Source organism: Eretmochelys imbricata, chromosome 3 (assembly GCF_965152235.1).
Source record: "Eretmochelys imbricata isolate rEreImb1 chromosome 3, rEreImb1.hap1, whole genome shotgun sequence".
Taxonomy (NCBI): Eukaryota; Metazoa; Chordata; order Testudines; family Cheloniidae; genus Eretmochelys; species Eretmochelys imbricata.
Window position 1 is genome coordinate 166,113,968 of NC_135574.1, and position 24,957 is coordinate 166,138,924.

The 24,957-nt window shown below is 42.3% G+C and overlaps 1 protein-coding gene across 5 annotated transcripts in view; it reads left to right on the forward strand.

The window, feature by feature from the left end:
- ANGEL2 (angel homolog 2) overlaps window positions 1-21,177 on the forward strand; it is a 28,205-nt gene extending 7,028 nt beyond the window's left edge. For 4 of the 5 annotated variants that reach the window (XM_077813761.1, XM_077813763.1, XM_077813762.1 and 1 more), the window contains 7 exons: window positions 6,247-6,500; window positions 8,519-8,588; window positions 11,284-11,705; window positions 15,391-15,517; window positions 16,087-16,147; window positions 18,222-18,385; window positions 20,698-21,177. In XM_077813761.1, the coding sequence (XP_077669887.1) occupies window positions 6,247-6,500; window positions 8,519-8,588; window positions 11,284-11,705; window positions 15,391-15,517; window positions 16,087-16,147; window positions 18,222-18,385; window positions 20,698-20,852 (1,253 nt within the window). In that variant the 3' untranslated portion in view covers window positions 20,853-21,177. Of the gene's footprint in view, window positions 1-6,246; window positions 6,501-8,518; window positions 8,589-11,283; window positions 11,706-15,390; window positions 15,518-16,086; window positions 16,148-18,221; window positions 18,481-20,697 lie in introns of all 5 variants that reach the window. The other variant, XR_013345718.1, reaches the window with a different exon arrangement.
- Window positions 21,178-24,957: the final 3,780 nt, after the last annotated feature.

A 24,957-nucleotide genomic window follows, 5' to 3' on the forward strand; every position in this document is an offset into this window, starting at 1 on the left:
ATAAGGGAGGAACACAGTTTTGAAGGCCCTTAAATGTGAGGATCAGAGATTTAAATTTAATAGAGTGGAAAAAGGAGTCGGTGGAGGGATTCAGAAAGATGACTGACAGACAAAAAGAAGAGTGATAAATGGGCAGCCCCTCCTTTAGTACCTTAGCACGTGCAACTCCTCCCCACTCCTCTGAGGATGTGGAGTCCCAGTGGTGGAGTGTATTCTCTTTGGAAAGTCCTTCAGATTGCTGAGAAGATTCTGGGCGATATCTCCCTGTACTGTCTTTGAGTTCGGAATTGGCAGTTGTCAGGAGGGGGAGTCAAGGATTCAGTGAATGTCTACTTTGGCAGGGAGGTAACTTTGTCACTGTGCTTAATCACAGAAGACCACTTTAGGATTTAGAATGGACTAGCCCAAATACAATTCAGTAGCAGAGATGGGACAGCCACTGGCATAAATATTTCATCGGTGCATAATTTCGGTATCTGTCCTCCAGCTTCCTTTCAAGGGAGGAAGAGGCATAATTGTCATATAGTACATTTTTGGCCTCAGGTTATGTATAAACTTACATGAAATGGTCAAAATATACTTGTGTCTCAAGTAGTTGAACTGAATTGTTTTCATTAAAAATGGTCAGTGCTTCCCAGGGGTATACTCATCCCTGCAGGATTCCCTTGGGCCTGTTCTACACTAAAAAATTAGATAGAAAGAAGCCGCCTTAAGTCAACCTGTTAATGTATGTGTCTACACTACCGGATCCTTCACGCCGACCTAAGTCACCTCTAATGTCAACTTCTGTAATCCACTTCTGCAAGAGGCATAGCACTTAACTCAGGAGGTAGTGCAGATGCAGCATTGTGTAATTTGACTTAATTGGCCTCCAGGTGGTGTCCCACAATGCTCATCTGAGACCACTCTGGAGCTCATTCTCAACTCTGCTGCACTGCAGCCAGGTATACAGGAAACAGCCCCTTCGCTGCTAAAGCCTTGGGAATTTTTGATTTCCCATTTCCTGTTTGATCAGCATTGGGAGCATGCCAGTTTGAGCACAGCTGATCATGGAGACTACACACCGCAAATGTGCTCCAGCCTGGTCTGCACAGGAGGTGGTGGATCCTTTTGCTGTGTGGGAAGAAGAGTCTGTGCAGGCAGAGTGCCGATCCAGCAGAAGACACACTGACATATATGCAAAGATCGCTCGTGGAATGGGGGATAAGGGCTACATGAGGGAGACACAGCAGTGCCGTGTGAAAATAAAAGAAGTTTGCCAAGCGTACCAGAAGGCAAGGGAAGCGAACAGTTGTTCTGCTGCTGGTTCTACAACGAGTTTTATGTGATTCTCGGGGGTGACCCTACTATAGCACCCTCACAAGCAATGTGGACACCTCACAGGTGTGAGTCTAGGGACAACAATGAGGATGATATAGTGGATGAGAAAGAGGAGAAGAATGGGAGACAGACGAGTGGTGGATCCATTTTCCCCGAGAACCAGGAAATATTTTTAACCCTGGAGCCCTGTGGGTCGCAGGGCATCATGGTAGCCGACCGTGATGCCAGAGAAAGCACCTCTGGTGAGTATACAGTTACAATCAAAGTCCAGTTAAACTTTAGCAGACACACACATTCGATGGTATTGCATGTTTACTGTGAAGAAAAAGCAAGGTGCTGTGGCTCTCTGCTTATAAGAGGCCACTCCAGCTATGCAGAGAGTGGCCCCCAGAAAATACTGTTTATGTGGACTGGAATAGCCCGGGAATCCTCCATGGATATCTCTAGGAAACTTTCATGGAGGTACTCTACAATCCTTTGCAGAAGGTTTCTGGGCAGGGCAGTCTTATTTCTTCCACCATGGTAGGACACTTTCTCACCCAACTCCTGTATTAATTCTGCTGGCATCATTGCAGTACACAGCATTGCAGCATAAGGACGGGTCTATGCCCAGACACTTGCCGCATCTCCTTCCTTTCCACCTGTTACCCTCAGGAGACTGATATCATATCAGGTCACCTAGGGGAAATGTGGGGAAAGTTCTCATTAAAAGTGCTCTTACAAGAAAAAAAGAGCGCATAGACCCCCACCCCCACCCCCCACACACATTCTGGATTGCCAAACCACGCAGCCGCTAATGCACCGGCAAGTAGTTTAAAGTGGCTGAAAAGGGACTGGGGCCCCACATGAGAGAGTCTGCAATTTGGGAGTGAAAACATACCCCTCCCTCTCATAGAATCATAGAATCATAGAATATCAGGGTTGGAAGGGACCCCTGAAGGTCATCTAGTCCAACCCCCTGCTCGAAGCAGGACCAATTCCCAGTTAAATCATCCCAGCCAGGGCTTTGTCAAGCCTGACCTTAAAAACTTCCAAGGAAGGAGATTCCACCACCTCCCTAGGCAACGCATTCCAGTGTTTCACCACCCTCTTAGTGAAAAAGTTTTTCCTAATATCCAATCTAAACCTCCCCCACTGCAACTTGAAGCCATTACTCCTCGTTCTGTCATCTGCTACCATTGAGAACAGTCTAGAGCCATCCTCTTTGGAACCCCCTTTCAGGTAGTTGAAAGCAGCTATCAAATCCCCCCTCATTCTTCTCTTCTGCAGGCTAAACAATCCCAGCTCCCTCAGCCTCTCCTCATAAGTCATGTGTTCTAGACCCCTAATCATTTTTGTTGCCCTTCGCTGGACTCTCTCCAATTTATCCACATCCTTCTTGTAGTGTGGGACCCAAAACTGGACACAGTACTCCAGATGAGGCCTCACCAATGTCGAATAGAGGGGGACGATCACGTCCCTCGATCTGCTCGCTATGCCCCTACGTATACATCCCAAAATGCCATTGGCCTTCTTGGCAACAAGGGCACACTGCTGACTCATATCCAGCTTCTCGTCCACTGTCACCCCTAGGTCCTTTTCCGCAGAACTGCTGCCTAGCCATTCGGTCCCTAGTCTGTAGCGGTGCATTGGATTCTTCCGTCCTAAGTGCAGGACCCTGCACTTATCCTTATTGAACCTCATCAGATTTCTTTTGGCCCAATCCTCCAATTTGTCTAGGTCCTTCTGTATCCTATCCCTCCCCTCCAGCGTATCTACCACTCCTCCCAGTTTAGTATCGTCCGCAACCACTCCTCCCAGTTTAGTATCGTCCGCAAATACTCTCCCCCCCGCCCAGTTCGTAAACAGCTTCCTGTGGTGCTATGGGGAAGAGCCCTTGTTTGACTAGCTACCTCTGTTCCCCACATGAGCCTGCCATAAACTTCATTAAAAGTGCAGTCACCCGTGACCCAGGGTGACCTACTCACCATGGCTGGAGCAGCAAAACGGCACAGTGAATGGTTACGGATTCTGATTATGTTCTGGCTTGCACCTAGTGTAATAAGGGTTTTATTTATGAAAACAACCTTGTTATGGAAACATTTTATTCATGTACAATGGCTCCTTTATTTTTTTCCTATGACTGACCCCTGGAAATGTGTCCTTCAGCGTGTCATCAAAACCTGAAAGCATACTTTCGCTGATTAGAAGGAGAAGAAAGAGAACGCGGAAGAGATAATGAACGCCTCCAGGACAGCTGAGACAGAGCTGAGAGCGTGGAGGATTTCTCTGTCCAAGAAGTTAGACATGAACATGGAGAGCAGGAAAGCTTCCAATGAGCAAGAGCGTGTGGCGCAGGATGAGATGCTTCGGATTATGAGGGACGTGTTGAGGCGTCTGGTTGAACTGCAGGAACAGAAGCAGGAGGGTAGAGTTCCTCTGCAGACCCTGGTGGACAGCCAGTCAGCATCGCCTGGTGCAGAATCACCCTCCCCCAAGTGTTCCATGAGGCATGGGCTAAAAGTCCATTATCCCTTTCACTTAACTCCGGGGGAGGGTACAAGGAACAGAAGGACGCCCATTCACAGACCATTGGTGCTCTGGAATGTGGTGTTATGTTACACAGTTGAAAATGTTTCTCCTATTCCAACTTTACAACCCCTTTTCCCCAGGGTTACCTTTTTTTCTGTTCTCCCTCTTTACTTATGTTTGTTAAATACAGTAAATGGATTCAAGAAATAAATGTTCTTTATTGAGTAGAAGCAGTGGGCTTGGGCGGGGGTTGGCTTTACAGGGACAGTCATACAAGGCAGGTAAGGTTTGGGAAAGCACAAGCAGCTCACGTTACTGTGACTCATTGTTGAAATGGCCTTTCAAAGCCTCCCGGATACACAGCATCCCTTGCTGTGCTGCCTTTATTGCCATGGTGTCTGGCTGCTCAAAAATGGCTGCCATCCCATCTGTCTCAACTGCCCAGCCCTGCAGAAAATTTCCCTCCTTTTTTTCCCGCAGATATGGAGCACACAGTAGGCAGCTATAACCATGGGGAATGTTCTCTTTGCTAAGGTCCAGCCTTGTTAGTAAACCTCTCCAGTTCCCTTTCAAATGACCAAAGGCACATTCAACCACCATTCTGCACTTGCTGAGCTTATAGTTGAACCATTCCTTACTGCTGTCCAGATGGCCAGTGTATGGTTTCATGAGCCATGGGGAGCAACGGGTAGGCTGGGTCCCCCCAGGATAACTATAGGCATCTCAACGTCCTCAATGTTCATTTTGTGGTCTGGAAAGAAAGTCCCAGATTGCAGCTTTTTGAACAGACCCAAGTTCCTAAAGATGCATGCGTCATGACCCTTTCCTGACCATCCTACATTGATGACGGTGAAGCTCCCGCTGTGATCCACCAGTGCTTGCAACACCATTGAAAAGTATCCTTTTTGGTTTATGTACTCTTTGGAAAGGTGGTCTGGTGCCAAGATGGGGATATGCGTGCTATCTATTGCCCCACCGCAATTAGAAAACCCCATCGCTGCAAAACCATCCACTATGTCCTGCACATTTCCCAGACTCACTACCATTCATAGCATAAGTTGATAAATAGCCCTGCACACTTGGAGCACAGCAGCTCCCACAGTTGATTTACCTACTCCAAATGGATTCCCCACTGACTGGTAACTGTCTGGCCTTACAAACTTCCAAATAGCAATTGCTACTTGCTTCTCCACTGTCGGAGTAGCTCTCATTTTTGTGTTGCTGAACTGCAGGGCAGGGGAAAGCTTTGTACAAAGTTCCTGGAAGGTGGCCTTCCGCATTAGAAAGTTCTTCAGCCACTGCTCATACCTGCAAAACGATGTGGTCCCACCAGTCAGTGCTTGTTTCACGGGACCAGAAACCGCGCTCAGAGTGCAGCTGCTTTGTGACTGCGAGCAGCAACAGTGAATTGTTTTTCAATGGCTTGCAGCAGGTCTGCTTGCGGGACATTGCTGTGTTCCACGTGGCAGACCCTACTTCAGCTCTGGAAATACTGCAGGAGAAGGTGTGAGGTGTTTGAGATGCTCACAGCAAGAGTGCACAACTGAGCAGACTCCATGCTTCTGGGGTTATGGCATACACATGGTGGTTTTAAGGCACGAAAACCACTGGGTGGTTTGCCGTTGAGCCCAGTGCATTGTGGGATGCCGACACAATGTTCCCATTCTCCCCTGTGATAAAGTTTTGGTCCCAAGAGGCATTGCATAAACTTCCCAAAACACACTGCAGCAAGTTGCACTTTGGGATAGCTAGCCACGATGCACTGCTAGTGAGGACGTACTCCATCAAGACAATGAGCATGGTGTGGCCAGGCACAATTGACTTTATCTTATTTGACCTTGAGCCTCTGAATTAATTAAGTCGACTTAATTTTGTAGTCTAGACAGGCCCTTAGATAAGAGTATCAGTTTTGCTACCTGTTTCCAGATCCTTTACTACTCTTGATACTGTATAGGAGATAATGCAGAGGCAAGATGGCATTTTCAGTGGTTCTTGTGGCTCCAAATTTAGAACCGTATGAAAGCTTTTGAGTCTCTCTAATCCCCAAACTTTTCAGGAGAGTTATAAACACCATGAGTAGCATATCTGGAAACTGGCCATAATGAGCTTCATAGGATATATCAGGTTACTCCAACTTCAGAGAAGTCTGAAATGTGGGGCATACCCAGTGGCTACCAAGTGTGCAGTTTATATGAGCACAGTTTATTACTTCCATCTCAAATGGAAGGTCTGAAATATTTCTAATCATAACAGGTACAAACTTGCCTATACATTTTTTTAAGCAAAGGGAGCTCTCAGGAGGAATCATAATTCCTTAAATACAATATGTGGCATACAAAACAAGTTGTAAGATCAATGTATGGTAATGTAAATGTATTACATGATCATTCATTTTGGTATTTCATGTTTTAACAGGCATGATCAAAAGACATTGGGAGTATTTCTGTCACCATAGTAAAAAAATGAAGATTCTTGAAGATAAGCAAATTGACCAGAACAATACAGAAGACAAGGGAAAGTTTGATTTTACTGTGATGTCCTACAATATCCTTTCACAGAATTTGTTAGAAGATAACTCCCACCTGTATAATCACTGCAGACGGCCAGTGTTAATCTGGGGTTATAGATTTCCCAACATTCTACGGGAAATCAAACACCTGGATGCAGATGTAAGTGGAAAACTAACACAGGTTTCATTGAGAACAACATAGTCAATGTGTAGCAAGAGTAGTTTTGGATTGTGTGTGATCTAGTAGATAAGATTTCTAATGGATTCAACTGTCCTTTAAGTTATCACGTCATGCTTATTAGTACTGCCGGTTCATGTTTACCAAAGTAATGTTTTCTGAGTGATCTAAACCTCAGGCAGTAGCCAGTGGTAGTGTTACTGTAATCCCCACTACTATATTTACAGATGCACTTCTGAAACTGTCCTTAATGCTTCTACGGTCAAACATGGTCTCTCATTATCCCATCATTCCTGCATTTTCATGATGTCATTTCCTGATTCTCTTCCTACCCTTTGGGTGTCTTATTCAGTGGGTCATCATCCTCCTCCCCTCCCTTTCAGGGGGAGGTCCTCTCTAGGGCTCTGCTTTGGCAATCTCTTCTTCTCCTTCAGTATCTTATCTCTGGTTGATCTCATTTGCAAATAAGGCTTTGACTACCATCTTTATACGGATGACCTACAGATATGCCTCTCCATGCTAGACCTCACCCCTCCATCTAAACTAAAATTTAAGCTTGTCTTTTGTGATAGCTAGACATGCATGACGAGACGTCTACTAAAAATTAACACGGCCAAAACAGAATTCATTATTTTCTTTTGAAACTAGCTTCTCTCCTGCTTCTCTGTTGGAGTGGACAGCAGTCTGTCACTCAGGCCTGTAACTTTCACTTCATCTTTGGCTCAGCTCTCTCTTTGAACCTACACATCCAGGCCATGTCCAAATCTTCCCACTTTTTCTTGCACAACTCCTCTAAGATCCAGTCTTTCCTCTCTGCCCATGCTACCAAAATTCTTATCCAAGTCCTGATCGCTTCACACTTTAACTATTGTAATTTCTTCTCTCTGTGCCTGCAACCTCATCGCTCAATTCCATTCAAAATGCTGCTGTCAAGAACACCATCTTGCTTGCAACAACTCTCGCAAAGTCCTTCACAACCTTCTGCACTGCCTATCAGACCTTTTAATTTATCACAAGGTCAACTCCTACCTTTCTTTCACCAGTGATGCCAGGCTTGATTGCCCGACTCTACAACAAGCACTTCCTGCTGTGCTGCCCCTTGTGAGTGGAAAAAGATCTCCATCAAAATCTAGAAAGCTGCTACCTCATCCTCCTTTAAATCTTTCTCCTTCCTTAATGTATATATGAAATGGTAACCTGTGAATGCTTAGGCTGCTGAAAAATTGTGATTGCTGCTCCCTGGTTGCTTGCTCACTACTTTATAAAGCTCTGGCCTTCTTGTTAGCCCTGCCCCCTGACTAAGGTTCAGCCAATGAACATAGGCTTCTAGAGTTCAAACCTTGTTTAGAAGCTCACAGCTTCCAACTGCCGGCCACAGCACACGGTCCTTCAAACAGACAGACGAACACAAGCTCAGCACACGCCAAGTGAGAATACAAACACACACTACAGCCATCAGGAATCAAGGCTAGAAACTTATTTTTAATCTCCCAAATGTGAGATGTATAAACCTAGACAGTGCTGTTTGAGGGAGTCTGTGGGCAGATATCTCCAGAGCCTCTGCTACTACTTAGTGCTTTGCAAGCTGATCACAAGGCTTCTCACATGAGTAAAGTTACTCAAGTGCATAAATGTTTGTCAGAGTGGGGCTTAAGTGCTGATTTGTGTCCAAGAATAGGATTAGGACGTCCCAATCAAGCACCCAAACTTGAAAATTTAGCTCCTTGTCAACCAGGAGCTTTTTTATTTTTTGTCACTTAGTCATTTGGTAAATCTACATGATTAGACCGATCAGAATTTTGAATAAATAAAATGGGTACCAAATACTACTTACACTAAGCAGTTTTTAAATAGAGAAAGCTCTTGCATGATGGTTTTTACCTCTTTAATTAAAGTTACTAAAGCTTCAAGGAAAAAATAGATGCACTAGTTAATGAAGTGAAAGCTTTTGTTAATATGTTTGTTAATATATTAAATTCAAATTGGAAAAACTCTTTTAGGTACTGTGTTTGCAAGAAGTACAAGAGGACCATTTTGGAATGGAGATCAAGCCAAGTTTGGAATCTTTGGGTATGATGGAACACTTTTGTCCCACATTTCATTACATTTTCCTTTTTAATGTACCGTATATACTCATTCATAAGCCGATTTTTTTTTTTTTTTTTTAAAAAGGGAAGCATCAGAGAAGGGGGTCAGCTTATGAGCGGGTATAGAGAGGGAGGGGTGGGACACAGCCTCTCCCCCCAGCGGAGGGGGCACGGAGAGGTTGCACAGCCAACAGAGCCAGAAGGAAAGAGGCGGGGCCAGAGTCTCTCCGCGTCTGGCCACGCTGCTCTCCTCTCAGCCTCTGAAGCAGCTGCAGCTCCGGGGTTAGCAGGCTGCGGCCGCGCCGCCTGGCCCCGCCCACCAGAGCAGGCTGCGGCCAGGCCAGAGACATCCTCCCCTGGCCCGCTCCAGCTAAGGTGGGAAGGGATGGGATGGGGAGAGTGTGGGGGTCCTGGGCTACAGGTAGAGTCATGTGGGGGGTGGTCACAGGGGTTACTCCCCTGACCCCCAGCTCCTTCCCCTCCCCCCCAAAAAAATTTCCCCACCAGTTGCTGTCCTGCCCATCAGGGTAAGCAGCTGGCGCACCGGGACGTTTTGTTTGCTTAGGTTTACCTCCATGCCTGTGGATGCTCGAGGTAAACAAACCATCTCAGCCCACCAGCAGCCTATCCTGATGGCCCGGGAGCCAAAGTTTGCTGACCCCTGAATAGTAGGGTCAGCTTATGAATGGGTCGTAAATTTTTCCATTTTTACTTATCCATCTTGTGGGGGGTCAGCTTATAAACGAACTGGCTTATGATCGGATATATACGGTACTTATAAGAAATAATCCATGTGGAATGAAGAGAGATGCATTTTTGATATGGCAAAAATTAGATAAATAGTTGTTACTTTAAGACCTGTTCTTGCACTCCTTATTTTGGCAAACTCATTAATGCCTGAATTTTGCCTGCATATGAAGTGCAGAACTGGGCCCAGAACTGCTTTCAAATGAATTTACTTAAGACCTGATCCTGTAAATTGCTGAGTGCCCTCAGCTTTCATTGGCTTCAGTGGGAAAGGAGGCCACTCATCACTTCACAAGAGATGCTTAAAACATGCAAGTCAGTCCCTTAAATTCTAGAGGAATGTAGGTGCTGGATCTTAGAATTCTAGGTTTAACTGAAGCTACAAATCAAAACCAGTCTTGTTGATTGGTTTCTAAATTCTATATTATGTATGCTTTAGAGTTTAGTGTAACCATTTATTTAAGCTGTTGTGTGTTCCCTGAAGTGGTTAATACAGTCAAAGTATACTTTCATAAATAGTTATATTTAATTACGGTGGAAGATGTACAGCTTCAGTCATAAATAGAATTGTAGAAAATACTTACTTTTGTGACAGTTACAGCTAATGGAAAATATTATAATCCCAGAATAATGCATCGGTAATGTTGAATATAAATGTCTTGCTCTGTATGAAAAGAACTTTCAAAAAAGCTGTCATTTTTAAGCTGTGTTGGGTACAAAGCACTCTTAATATATTGAGAAGGCACTGGAAGCTTATTTTGAGACAATGCAGGTCTTACTACAGTAAAGCAAATTTCAGAAAGTTGGGTGATTTTTATATTAAAAGAGTAATGTTATGATAGAGTAATGTTCTTAAAGCTGTCAGACAATTATTTCTGACCTACAGAAATCTGTCAGGTACTGTTCTTAATAGGAATGTTTCACAGGTAAAGCATTATTAAGCTGCTCTGGTAGCACCCTGAATAAACTTTAAAGCATCAGTCATTTTACATTTTGACTTGTCTTTTGATGCATGAGAAGTGCCATGATGAGTATCTTAAATCATTAGTTTAGAAGTATATACACCACAGAAGATACTGAACTGGATTTATTGTTCAAATTAACGTCTCACATCCAAGTGTTTCTTTCCTTTCTGAGTTCCTTGGTTGCATGATGTGTAGCCTCAGAAATCTGGTTTTATTTTAACAAGTCACAACGAACATAGACATGTCTGTAAAGGAAGTATGATATGGTTACATGTATCTTTTCTCTTTCAGAGAATGCAAAAGTGAACATTTTCCGTCCCGGAAAATAAAAACCAAATATCAGGGCCTGAAATTTGAATGTGGGTTGTTGAGCTATAAAGTTTGCCATCTTGGAATGGCAGTATGGCGCTAGAGCGAAGCAACTCTTATTTTGAAAGATGAAGATCATAGGCCTGATGCTCACTTACACTAAGGCCCCTTTACACTGCTCAGTCAGTGTAGAGAGCAGTGTAAACAGCTCTTTAGGTAAATGAGTTTCAGGCCCTATGTTAACATGTGCACTAGGAGAGTGATTTTTTCCTCTCAGCAGCCATTAAAGCAAAAGGGGATTTATTGGTAGGAATATGTATTGGGAGGCATATTTTTAGTAAGTCATTTATAAAGACAATTTTCTCTTTACATATGTATTTAATTATGCAAAACAGCTTCCATTATAATCCCCCCATTTTCAGTTGCTTATATTCTTTTTTTATAATTAGTTTTCAGACAGAGACCAAACATGGCACATTTCAGCCCAAAAGGTGAAGATCTCAAAGTTAGGAACATTTGAAAATGGGTACAGTGGAAACATTTTGCAGCCTTAACTATAGCAGGCTCAGGTATTGACTACTATATGGAAAAACAATAGCATGAGCTATGTTCTTGTTTTGGTTTTTTTCGTTAGTGATTCACATTTCTTTCGTACAGGTTATCATTGTGAATTTAAAATGAGGACAGGAAGGAAACCTGATGGCTGTGCTATTTGCTTCAAAATTTCCAAATTTAATCTTATCTCTTCAAACCCAGTGGAATTTTTCCGCCATGATATTCCACTCTTGGACAGAGACAATGTTGGACTAGTGTTGCTTCTGCAGCCCAGATTTCACTGTAAAGCTACTTCTGCAGTCTGTATAGCCAACACACATCTGCTGTATAATCCAAGGCGAGGGGACATTAAACTGACCCAACTGGCAATGTTACTGGCAGAGATTGCCAGCGTTGCCCATCGGAAAGATGGTAGATTCTGTCCTATTATCATTTGTGGTGACTTCAACTCTGTTCCTGGTTCTCCACTGTACAGTTTTATAAAGGAAGGAAAGCTGAATTATGAAGGACTACCTATAGGAAAGGTAGGTGTTCTTTTCATCTCAAGTAAGAATTAATGCTCGTGGGAAAGGAATATTTTATGGAGTGACACTGGCCACCTGTCACGGTGTGCACCACTCACTGCTTATCTGGTGCCTCCTCCTGATCAGTTGTGGGATTAGCTCTTGAATTCAACGCCCCTTCTCATGGTCACATACCATCACACACACCCTCTCTCTCTCAGGTCTGCAGCACCTCTCGTCCCGGGAACCGCAGCGTCTTCATGATGCAGCCCTCTGACTAGGTCACTCAGCGTTCCCCCTTTCAGGATACAGTCCTTCAATTCTCTGTCACCACCACTGTAACCCAGACAGTCTTCCTGTTCTATGCCACAGTCTCTGCCATGTCCTCAGTGGCTAGTAGGGGAACCCAAGCTCATTCAGTACTCCAGGGACCCTATGCCCAGCAGTTCTGGGCTTTCCTCTCCCAGCCTCACTGTTCCTTCCCTGGACTGCTTCCTACAATTCCTGATTCCCCTTCTTGCCCTGGGTATAACAGCTCCAAACCCTCATCCCTTTTCCCAGCAGCAGCCCCTGTCTGTTGCAATTCCCTACTCCCTGGCTTTCCTTCCAGGTGCGGCCTGTAGAGTTAATAGGCCTACCTGACCACCTTAACCCTTTCCAGTTCTGTGTGGAGTTGAGTTGCCATTAGAAGCCCAATTTTGATCTCCACTCTAAAATCTCCAAACAGAGGAAAGTCTGTGACAGAATTGCTATGCAAGGTCTGAGGCTGACTCAGTGCTTTGTTTCAGAAGTGCAATGGCCAAGCTGGTACCCAATCCCCAGTGTTGGGAGCCATCTATGCCATTGGGCTTCACCAGCTGGTTAGTTTAATTCCTGCTTCATTTGGGTGCTATTAAATCCCATTTGGTGGTTTTAAACTCGGGCAGTGGTGGGCAGTATGAGCCTTGGGGACCTGTTATTCACACCCAGCCTCTGCTAGTACTTGGATTTTTATAGGATTAGAATTGTAACTGCTGTGTCTGCCAAGCCTGTGAGGCCTTTGTTTTGGTACCAGCACCTAGCTTTCACTTCAGTGAATCTCTAACATTTTCAAACATATAAACAATTGTTCTTGAAAGTGGTGTGTATATATACAGTTTTGTATCTGGACCGTACCTCTGGCTTAATTTAGGTCTTGTCTTCAAGTACACCACCGTTGTAGTGCTTTAGTGAAGACTCTCCTATGCCAACGGAAGAGCTTCTCCCATTGACGTAGTTAATCCACCTCCCCAAAAAGCGGGAGCTGTGTTGGTGGGAGAAGCTCTCCCATTGACATAGCGCTGTCTGCATCGGAGATAGGTTAGTAAAACTGTCACTTGGGTGTGGATTTTTTACACCCCTGAGTGATGTAGTTATACTGATATAGGTCCATAGTGTAGATCTGGCCCATTTTTCTGGGAACACTTTAAATGCCAAGTCTAGCACTTGGCAAGTGTTCCTTTTCTTTTGTAAAGGGTACTTTTCCCAAAAAATAATTTTATTTAAGTATTAAGGTATTCCTTTTACAACTGGCAATACAATAGGGTCTAAGTTATTAGTCAGAATAAGACCAAGGTTCCCTTTTCATTAACTTAGCTTAAATGTCCATAAAACATGTTCTACTGACAGAGTAAAATACTGTTCCACCTTACACCATTATTAGTTTTGATTTAAGTGTCCCAGGTTTTTGTGTGGGAGGAGATTTAATCACGGACCATCTGAACCTTTTCAAAAGGATTATTCTCACAATATGGATGAGCCGGGGCTGTATTGATTAGTGTAAGTGTAAAGTCAAAGTTATGATTGCTAGGTGACCAAAGTAGAAGCCATGTTTGAATGTGGCACCACATTCTAAGATATTTTATGTGAGTTTAGTGTGAACATAACATTCAACATATCACCAATAGCTATTTAATTTGAAGTGACTAAAGCATTTACACTAGGGAAATGTGAATTTTCCATTATTGGTGTTAACTGCCCATCATCTGCCAACCCCATTTTCAGCCCCCTTTTGATTTTCTCCCAGAAGAATAAATGCCCCACTGTTAAAAGCAATGTCAGCAGTCAGTGAACTGTTTACACTAGAGCAGTGGTTCTCAAACTTTTGTACTGGTGACCCCTTTCACATAGAAAGCCTCTGAGTGCGGACCCCCCCCCTCGCCCCTTATATATTTTAAAGTGTTTTTAATCTTTTTAACACCATTATAAATGCTGGAAGCAAAGCAGGGTTTGGGGTGGAGGCTGACAGCTCGCAACCCCCTATGTAATAACCTCCCGACTCCCGGTTTGAGAACCCCTGCACTAGAGCTTCTAATGTCGCTAACGAGGTCTTGGTATTCTCTCAGCTTAGTCTCGCAAGAACTATTTTACAAAATAGGGTTGTTGTAAAGATGTTGATAAGCAAGAGCACGCAGAGAAGTTGCATATAAAGAAGATCATGGTTTAGCAGAGAAAGCTTTGAAGAGCTGCTACAAAAGGCATGTTTAAGGCATGTATAGAAGAGTGGACTCACTGCAAGTATGCCCCCTCATGGCTGGGTGTGGCTTAACAGCTTTGCCTTCTCTAGCATCCCCTGTTGATGGTTATTCCGGTCCTTTAGTGGTCTTCCTCTTCTCACATTTTGGCCCTGCAGGCAGGTCAAATTTTAGTTCCATGCTCCTTTCATGGTAAAAAAGAGCCACAAACAGTCTAACAAATCAATCCAAGGTCTCTGGCCCCTGACTCAGGGTCCATTTGGCCCTTACCCCCATCTCTCCAGGCTCTGAATTGCCCTAATCCCCTTACTTCAGGGGGCTTCACACCACTTTCCCAGTGGGTGGTATGGGAATGCAGAGCCACTCTCTATGCTGGGTTCCAGTCCAGAGAACCTAGGACGAGCAGCCAAGGTCTGCTCTGTCAGACTCTTTGCCACTGCTTCTCTGGACTCCTTTGTGTCATTAGTCTTTCCTCAAGCCTTTTTCTCCAGCCCCTTCCTGAGCCTTTTGTAAGGGCCAACACCTTCCAGAAGGTCTCCCTAGAGGTCGGGTTCGTACCCCTGGTCAGAGTCAGCCAGAGGAGCTTGCTCCAGACTTGTCTTCCAGATATCTCCCACTTTGTAGTGCCCTGAGTGTGACAGCAGAGTTCTTGCCTTTCTCCCTGGAGCCCCTCAAGGTCCAGTCCAAATGCCCCTTAAGATTTACTTATCACAGCCTCTTGAACTTAACTGCCTCTGGTTTCCTGCTGGCTCAAGACAACCTGCCCCTGGCCCTAGGCTTCACTGTCCCAGGCCTCCCAATCTTCCTTCTGGCTTGAGGCCTTCCAGTTTTGCCTCTAGGCTTCAGGCCTCCCAGACTTCTCAGCCTTTAGCCAAGAGAGGAAATACCCTCTACGTCTCACTTGGGTATCCTCCATTGCCTTCCTTCTACTGCCCTCTGCTCCTTCCTTTCTGAAGATCCAGCTCCTCTCAGGTTGAGTTTGATCACCAATTATACCCTATGGCTTAATTGGGCTTAACCGCCCACTGTTCACCCTGCGTTCATACGCTACATCACAGCATGGATAAGAAAAGTGAACTTTTTAGCAGTATGTCTTTTTTGTTAATTGGATCACAGTTGACTTTAAAAAAATAGTTTTTTAAATTAAAATTTTGCACAGGTATCTTGTGAACTAAATCAGATTCTGTTTGAAACAACCATATACCTTTTTTTAGGTGTCTGGGCAAGAGCAGTTTCCTAGGGGACAAAGAATCTTAACTATTCCAATTTGGCCCCCAAGTCTAGGCATTTCACAGAGTTGTGTGTATGAGGTACAACAGCAGCGACAAGAAGAAAACACAGGTCAGTTTCTGAACAGGTAAACTTAGTTGTTCTATGAAAACATCACCCAGATTTACTGTTGAAGACCAGATATTTTTCCATTTAAAAAAATGGGCCCCAGTCTTGCAAACATGAGCTCAGTGGGACTACTCAGGGATAAAGTTTTTCACCATCCTAGGCATTTTCAGGCTTAGGCCTTAGAAAAATAAATTCCTTTGAGATTAACATGCAGTAGGTGACTAGAATTATTAGAACCATTGTTGTGGGCTATTTTTAAAACCTTCCATCTAAGTCTACTTTTTGTCTTTATGTTCAAGGTTAAACATACGTTCAGCTCATCTGAATTGCTCTGTAATTTGAAAGTGTATGTTTCTAGGTAAAGTTTTCTGGAAAGGTACAGATTGGTTTGAAGGGGCTCTAATGAAACTGGGCAATTCAATCCAGTTTTTATTTATTTGATCTTTCCCATCAAAAGAAAAATAAATAGTATTTGAAGATGTTGTCCTAGGCTACTTTTCCTATAGTTTTTCTCCAGTGGTCTTAATGATCTCATTTAAAACATAGATAAGAAATTCTCTTTATTTTTGTAGGTGGAGAAAAAAAAGAATCAAAACTGGAGCACACAGAAGAGATCATAATAGCAGCTGAAAAGTAAGTCCTGGAAAACCTGAAAAGGCTGTTTGTTGGCTCCTATTTAAAAAAAAAAAAAAAAAAGGCAAAACCAAAACCTTGATCATATATGGTATGATTTCAAATTAGATAACTGATAAAACTGTACGTGGTCTTCTAATTGGGTTTTGTATCTGCCGGTGTAGGTTGTTAAAATATACGTATTTACATGTCTCTATTTACAGGGACATTATCTAATAAAACACACCCACAACAAAAAAGACATTTTCAAAAGTATACGTCACCACACCTAAACCCTCATGTTCTCAAGTAAAAGTCTCAGAAATGGAGTCAGTGCAGTTTTCAGAGCTAATGTAATGTTTCCTCTGACGTTTCACAACTGTGTTCTGGTGAGTTAGTTCCTGCACCTTTGAATTATCAGAGCAGTTAGAGGATGTGAATAAAAACAAACTAAAATTAAATTGTATGTTTCATCATTCTTATACTGGTGATCTTACTTTCAGCAGCTACACTAGTTCAAAAGCATGGCTGCCTATTGTTTTCAAAAGTAGTAATTGGAGAATAGAACCCAGAAAAATTTGGATTAGGATAACTATGCGAAGGGCAAAAAATCATCTTTCATTTAAAAGTGAAAGAAAAGATAACCACAGATGGGAAAGGATTAGAATTATGTATTGTAAAGGACCATTTCTGTATGTGCAACTGATGCATGTTATTCCAAACTAAGGAGCTGAGGTTAAGGAAATATCAAGACTGGCTACTGGGCAAGATCCATCTCTCCTCATTAAACAATACTTTTGATATCTGTTTACTTTTGGATATAACCAGCACTCTTTGTTTTATAGTGATGTAGCAAAGCCATAGAATTTGGGGCCAGCAGCAGAAATCTGTTTATAAGTGGCAGCTGTATCCAGCTGCTTAAATTCTCATATTTCCTCCTATTTTGATCATTTTGGAGATGCTGGTTTATAAATGTTAATAAGTATCCTTATTGGGAAACAAAGAACTGTGGTAATGAAGAGGAGATAGATCAAACTGGATAGAACAGGAAGAAGTTTAATTATTTTAAAAACTCTTCTCCCCAAGAATTCCATATTGGACAGGCATGGAGACAGGTACTTCCTTTCTCTTTTTAGACTCGTAACTAAGTTTTAAAAAGAAAAAGCCTAAAAGCATTTAAAGATTTAATGTGAAGACTCCTAGTTAGACCCAAAAGTTTACTTAAAAATCAAGAGGGTGCCTTCCAGTTTAGACTGGCATGGAGGGACATGTGGTTGGTGTCAAGAGGAAGGAAGAATACAGTAATTACATGGGTGGAAGAGCTAATCCAGAGGAAGCACTTATCCAAAGGTCTGGCCTACATTACAAATTTAGGTTGACTTAACTACATCATTCAGGCCTGTGAGAAATTTCACTCCCTGTGCAATGTAATTAAGCCATCCTCAGTCATGGTCGATGGAGGAATTCTTTCATCAATTAGCTACTGCCTCTTGCTGAGATGGATTTACTACAGTAATGGAATAACCCCTTCCATCTACACTAGAGCCATACAGCTGTGCTGCTGTGGCATTTCTCGTGTAGACTGACCCTAAATCTCTTTGAAAGTCAATGGGACAGGATCCTAAGTGTTAAATCACTTGAAAATTGGACTTAGGGCATGCTTACACTACCACTTATGTCGGCAGACTTATGTCACTTAGGGGTGTGAAAAAACAGACCCCTGCTCGACATAAGTTTTTTACTGGCAAAAGCACTTGTGTGCACAGTGCTATGTCAGCAGGAGACCTCTCTCCTGTTGGCATAGAGTGGCTACATGAGCAATCTTATAGCGGTGCAACTGTGCCACCCACCATAAGTTCGCTAGCGTAGACATGGCCTTAGACTCCTTTGAAAATTGTACCTTAGGTCCCTGCTCCAAGAAGTTAACAAGATGCAAAACATGAGAATGTTACATTCGGAGGGTGTTAAAAATAGACTCTGTTTATGCAGCTTATTTGTTTTGCCATAATAACTAAAAAAGTGTGTTTTATTAATGACTAAGTCTTTTACTTAGTAGCGATAATGAAGTAAAATACTTCTGTGTAATTCTGTTTAGGTTTCCTTCAAAATTACAACACCGCTTTAGATTATCTTCGGTCTATTCTCATTACTTACCTGAAAGTGGGATTCCAGAAGTAACAACTTGTCATTCCAGAAGTGCTGTCACTGTGGATTACATTTTCTATTCTGCAGCAAAGGATGATAGTGCTGCTCAGCCAGGTAAAGAAGCTGAATTGAAGCACTGAAGTTCTCTTAAGGAATATCTCCCTGCTGAATGATAAACTTCAGAACCTAGCCTAAAAGGAGGCATATTGGTAAATTTCACAGATCTCAAGTACACAAAAGATACTAACCTCAGTGATTTACAAGTGCCCAAACATTTTGAACATGTGAACTGTTCCCTCGCAGATTAATGCTACTGTCTTATCTCTTCCTGTCATTTATTTTCTCCCTTACTGATTGATGTTAGCTTGTTGTTTGCTGGGATCATTGTAGTATGTAGGGGACATCCTCTGTAGAACACTGCAGAGGCCTGCATAGTTTCTTTTACTAAAAACTTTGACACTTATGTGGTCGTCATTGTCTCCCTGACTATAAGATTCAAGGAGGTGAGACTCCTGACGAGCATTAATTAAAGAAGTGAACACCAAGGTAATATCACTGTCATTCAGTAGCCTATGTGAGCTTAGTGACTAGACCAGTGACATGATTGGTTCACATTTTCAAGAATATGATGAACAGAGATTTCAGATGCGTTAGAGATGATATATGACCACTTCGGCATAAGTGCTCATATTTAAAATTACCTTGGAGCAGCATTAGTGTTTGTCTCAAGAGATGACCTATGTGGTTTTGAGATCTCTTGGTATGGGGTGAAAAATCACACTGGAGCAGCGCATTTGTGTGTGCCACTGTGCCACAATTTTGTGGTTGTAGTTGCAGCTAAAACTCACCAGATGGTGCAAGGAAGACATAATGCATTTGAGTGGGTACCCTTTCTTGGCTTTTAAATGTTACCAACGAAGCAACGTACCACTTACCGTATTTGTGGTCTTGTTGTGGGTTCCCTGAGAGACACATTTCCATGTTTTACAATTGGCCATCTGCTTTGCTTCATCCTACATCATCATACAGGATAATGAGCCTTTTATATTGCTTGAAATCCTTTGTTTCACAAAACCATTATACAGTGCAGCCTGGCCAGCTGAATCATTCTAGGGATAAATCCCAGAACAGGGAGACCTGGGTTCCATTCCTACCTTAAGCACAGTCTTCCAGTGTGGCCTTTTCAAATTGCTTAACCATCTGTGCCTCAGTTTTCTATACACTACCAAATGTAAAAGGAAAAATGCAAGAAAATTAATCTAGCGTCAAGGACTTGGTTTTGCAATGTGCTGAAAACTTCTGCAAGGTGCCATGTGTCCTCAACTGCCCCTGACTTCAGTGTGAGTTAAGGTTGCTCAGCACCTTGCAAGACTGAGCCCTAAATACCTAGAATGCCCTAATTGTGTGCCCTAATTAAGGTTGTATTCAGTTTTGCTCTGAAAACAGGAGTTCAGGCTCTTTGTTTTATATGAAAAAGTGTATCTGCCCCAAACTTTCAGCATATAATCTGAGTAAAACTTGAATTTTCTGAGTAGTTCCAAGAAAACCGATTAGTTAGTTTCCAAGTGCTAATAAATTTTAAAAATTGTCGAATAAAGAGTTTGTGTTCTAAGTCTGGTAAGGTTTTGGACCTCATTATCTTATAACCTACAGGTACGTTTGGGGGTGGAGGGGTCTCTGGAGCTAGGTCAATTTGTTAATTAACCCCAAAAAATGGGTTTTACTGCATAGCTGTTGGTTTATTGTATGCTTAGTTGTGGGAAACCAGTTTGAGACCCAGCTTTTGGTTCTATGTAGCCCAGGAGTTCTGTGGTACTGTTCAGACAGTTCAGGAGCGCTCCTGAACCAGCTGAATAGTTTTATCCATGAAGATCCAGATCTTTGCCACAGCAACTGTAGCTTTGAAGACCAGGATGTGTGCAAAAAGTTCCGCTGGTTCAGGATCTGTGCTGAAGCCGTATTCCTGAGCTGACTGAACAGTTTCACAATGACTAGGCTTGTCTTCAGTGCAGTCACAGTTGCTGGCTTGTTAGAGCTCTGCAAAGCTGCTTGAAGAGTGAAGTTCCTGAACCAGCTGAGTAGTTTCATGGAGACCAAAAGTAGCTGCTGGCTTGTTGAAGACCAGGAGTTCTGTGAAGCTGTCCAGCTTTTCATGAACAAAGCAACAGCTACTGTGTCGAAGGTCTTGTTTGTTATGTATAGAATGAGCTTAACTCTCACACAACACAGTGGATATCAGCTGTGAAGTGATCTGTGCAAATTTGTGTATAGCATCGTTGTTACCAAAGCATTGTATTAAGACCTCACAAGTCACTCCTCCCAGGTTGGAGTCCTCCTTCCATGTATAAGGCGGGTGTGGGTGTGTATGATTTGACTCACAACGGTGTGTTTTCTGCACATACTTTTCTTCTTTTCTTTTTATGTAGGAGCCGAAGATACTTTTGATGGAGGTCTGAAGCTTCTTGGTAGATTATCACTTTTAACAGAGCAAGATCTGTGGACAGTTAATGGTCTTCCCAATGAACATAACTCTTCCGATCACCTGTCCTTACTAGCTCAGTTCAGGCTTATTGAACAATAATTCCCAAATTATTTTTATATCTGCACTTTCCTTCACCTTCTCTTCTTTCTGTAATTTTTTTTAATTCAGGGATTGTCAGACTGGTTAAAGTTAAGTTCGCCTGGATGCTGAATTTTTAGTGTTGTGTAAAGTAGAGTTTTTAAAGAGATTTCTTTGTAAAGTTGCTTAAATTACTTTATGGAGTCATTAAGAGAAAAAAAAGTTTACATTAGCTTCCTCTTTTTGATAATGGAAAATGTCTGTGCCATAATCTGAAAATGGCATTATTTTTTAAAAAGATAATGTTTTTATTGTAAATCATAGTAAAATGGGTGATGGTTCTTAAGTACAGTGTACATCTCTCAATCCTTCAAGCAAAAGATTGTGTGTTTTGTAGCAAGCTTTATAATGAGCTCAAAGTAGATTTCTGTGTACTTTCAAGTGTGCTCTATTTCAAGTTGTTTTTGTTGCCTTCCCCAAATATCTAAATATTGGACACAATCTTGGAGTCCCTCGGCAGGAATTTAGCTAGTGCCAGGGCAGCAGGATTGGGCCTATTCTTGCAGTATGGTAATTAGTTGTACTCTAAAAAGTGATTGTGTAATGGTTAATCTTACAAGAGTACAACATGTTTTGCTGATGTGCAGAAGCTTTAAAAAGAATCTGAAATGAAACCAAGTAGGCAAGTGGTGGTAGCTGAACACAAAGCGGTACAACACAGGCCGAACTGAAGGAGCTTTCATATTTGAAACTGGGGTTTTTTTAGGTTTTTTTTTTTAAACAGACTTCTCAAAAAGTCTCACTCCCAGATGTTTCAGAAGTGTTTACAGAGTAGATGGTTTTTCATGTATTCATCATTTAAATATTGTAACATTACTACAGCTCCAGAATATTCAGCACGTAAAGATTCCCTCATGTTCAGTTTCATAATACACCATGACGCAGCATACCCTGCAAAACACCTAGGATTTAATGTACTACTACATTAACAAACTTCTTGGATGAGGGGAGGACAAACAGAAATTCTTGTGACTTAATTCAATCGCGCACAGATCCATACATAATTTAACTAACCAGTATAATTTCTAAATAGAGTTGCTCTCACTAGTGTGCTGATAGAAAAACTGAAACTTCTACTTGATCATTATATTCCAATAAGCAGCTGAATTCAGAAACATTTCTTTGTTCAGTCCACTTTCATGTCCCATTTTCTGTATTAACTTTAATTTTACTATTTTAATTACAGAATAACCATCTTCTTGATTGTCACTTTATATTCTGAGACTTAAGCTAAACATTATTTCATGCACCAGAGGAATGTGGGGCCAATGACAGTCCAGTTGATTTGAACTCGTAATTCAGACTATGTTTTGGGGTGATTAGATTTTTGGTTCAGTTTGAATGGTTTTCCTCTGATCTCTGCTAACTAGATTGTGACTTAAGGATCCATCTGCACAGTGAGCTACTCTTTCTGGCTGTATAGCCACCCATTCAGTTAATGCTGAAAAACAAATGCTAGCTATTGTCTAATACTAAACTTTATTTAAAAATAGGAAATAGTTCTTGGTGTACCCCATTTTATGTGGGTTAGGGTAAAGCCTCTAAGATCTAGGACTAGTAAATGCAGCTATGCTGGCAGGCAAATGGCTGAATGACTTAACTATTTTTGTGAAGATGCCAGATAAATCTGAAAGGGCCATCTTCTGAGCCTATTGTACAAGTGCTGCATGTGGGTGATCTGTATAGGAGCAAGGGGAGATAGCAGAAAGGGTTGAAGCACTGTCACTGTGGGAGAAAGAGATGTCTGCTGTCTGGGACTTCTATCCCCTGCTCTGGAGAAGCAAAAGGATCCCTGATGGCACCTGCTTTCTCCTGCAAACACCCCATGTTGTCTTCCAAGGCATTCATTCAGCCCCTTCTGCCATTGCCTTTCCCATAACCACTGCAGCTCTTAAATTGGAGTTGTTAAATTATTATATAATCAATTGACTGTAATTCCCACTTTGTTTCAGAATTCAGAGCTATTCTGATGCATGTGTGTAGAGGAAAAGGCCTCTTGCTTAACCAAGTGGATCTAATGTGCTACATGGGAAAAGAGTGCCTAGCACTAAGCTTATTGGTTGTTCTGTCTGGTTCATTGTCTCTGACCTGGTGTGTTCAATGTCAGATTTTTAGGAAGCTTTCACTGTCCTTGCTTGTTGCTCATTTTTTTCTTTTGCTGCTAGGACAGATTAGGGGAGATCAGTAAACGGTGAAAATGTATAGTGCTTGGGGATAGTAGTAGAGGTTGGGAAAGTGGCAAAGAGTCCTGTGGACTATAGACTAACAGACGTATTGGAGCATGAGCTTTCGTGGGTGAATACCCACTTGTACATGGAATATCACAGAAGCACATACTAGGCTGTTTGTGTATACTTCAATACCTGGAACACAAGAGCTTTGAACTCCACACATTTGTACTCTGATTCATGGTGGAGTGTTTTTCCTGTGTTTGTGTTTTTTTTTTAAAGGTGGCTATGGATAGAATTTGATAAATTCACCTGTTCTATTTTAAAATGGTTTAGCTGTGGTGTTTAAAGAACACTGGGAAATTCTCCAGCTTTATGTAATTGAAGTGGGCCAAGCTCTCACCCTTTCCCCTTTTCTTACTCTTCATGTAATAGTGCTAGAGTTTCTGGCAAACAGCTGACTCTGACCTGCACACTGTTTAACAGTGGTGCTAAGTCCTTTACAGCTCCTTGAATATCCTTTACATGAAGACAGTTGAAACATTTTCACTAAAAACGTTTGTTCCTGAAAGGGAATCAAAGATTTCCACTGAAGCTGGAGGTTTGTCGGTATGTCAGCTTTTATTTATCTACAATTCATATGATAAAGCTAAATCAATTTAAATTGTAATTATTTTAATGGGGATGTTACAATAAACACACGAGCTTCCTAATAAACATACAAGATGATGGGGTTGCAAATGCAGCCTATTCCCCAACTAAGTGAGATGGGCAGAATTTGACATTTAAGCTATATACCACTTATCTTAAGTGATTGTTAAAAACTTACACCTGTCCCACACTTACTGAGCTGGCAGAACTTGTGCTAAGCCACTGCTCAGGCTCAACTAGTGCGAGAGTTCTTGCATTTTGATGGCTGAAAGCGAGAGTCAGGCATGAAAAAGTAGAGCTACCTTATCACTGACTGGAGCCCTAGCCTAGTTGTAGAGCAACATTGCTCTTCTTACAATTTTAGCAATGCATCACAACTCACAGTTAACCCATCACATCACTACACACAATATTAGGCTGCTGCATAACAAGCTGAGCCTCTGTATGATACGATATCTTTCTCCCAACTCCTGACTTCATAGAAGAAGGGCAGGCTGAGATCTCATTTTCTTCTGCCAGTGAATGGCTTCTAGTTCTTCCCAAGGGCCTGTTCTTGTTGAACCCTCCACTTGTGGCTTTGTAAGAGGCAGTGCTGATACAAGCCAAGGCTTTAAAGAGTTGTCCCCAGAAACATTTCTGGGCCTTGGTATACTCAATGTACATACTTGTCAGCACCGGCTCCCACACCAACCTCCTAGTTCATACATGAGATTGTAGACCAGACAAACTTTAGAAAATAGTTGAGAAATGTTCATGCTGAAACATTGAGTTTCCTCCTCCATTCCACCTCCCTGCCCTGCAAAGCATAATCTTGGTTTGGTAGAAAGAGTACTTTTTTCTTCTATCTCTACAGGATAGGGGAGCCCAGCCATGGAATGAACTATGTACAGTGCTAGTCTGTATCTGGTCACAGTTTTGAAAGATATTGTTTACCAATTGAACAAGCCAGACACTTCAGAAAGTAAAAGCTTACCCTAGTTTTATCTGATAGATAGCTATTTGGTGCTGCTAGAACTACAGAGTACTTACATGCAGGCTCTATCAAGGAAGGCTTTTAACATCTTAACAGCCAATTAACCAAGGGGTTGAAGGAAGACACCTGCCTGCCTCAAGGACATTCCCCATTTCCCTCCTGCCCAAATCTAAACCAACAAGGCCACTAATACCATTCTGCTTTATCAGCACATATTATTAGCAAAGAACCTGAATTACTCTCTTCTCTCTTCAAGAGACAACCCTTGTCTTTG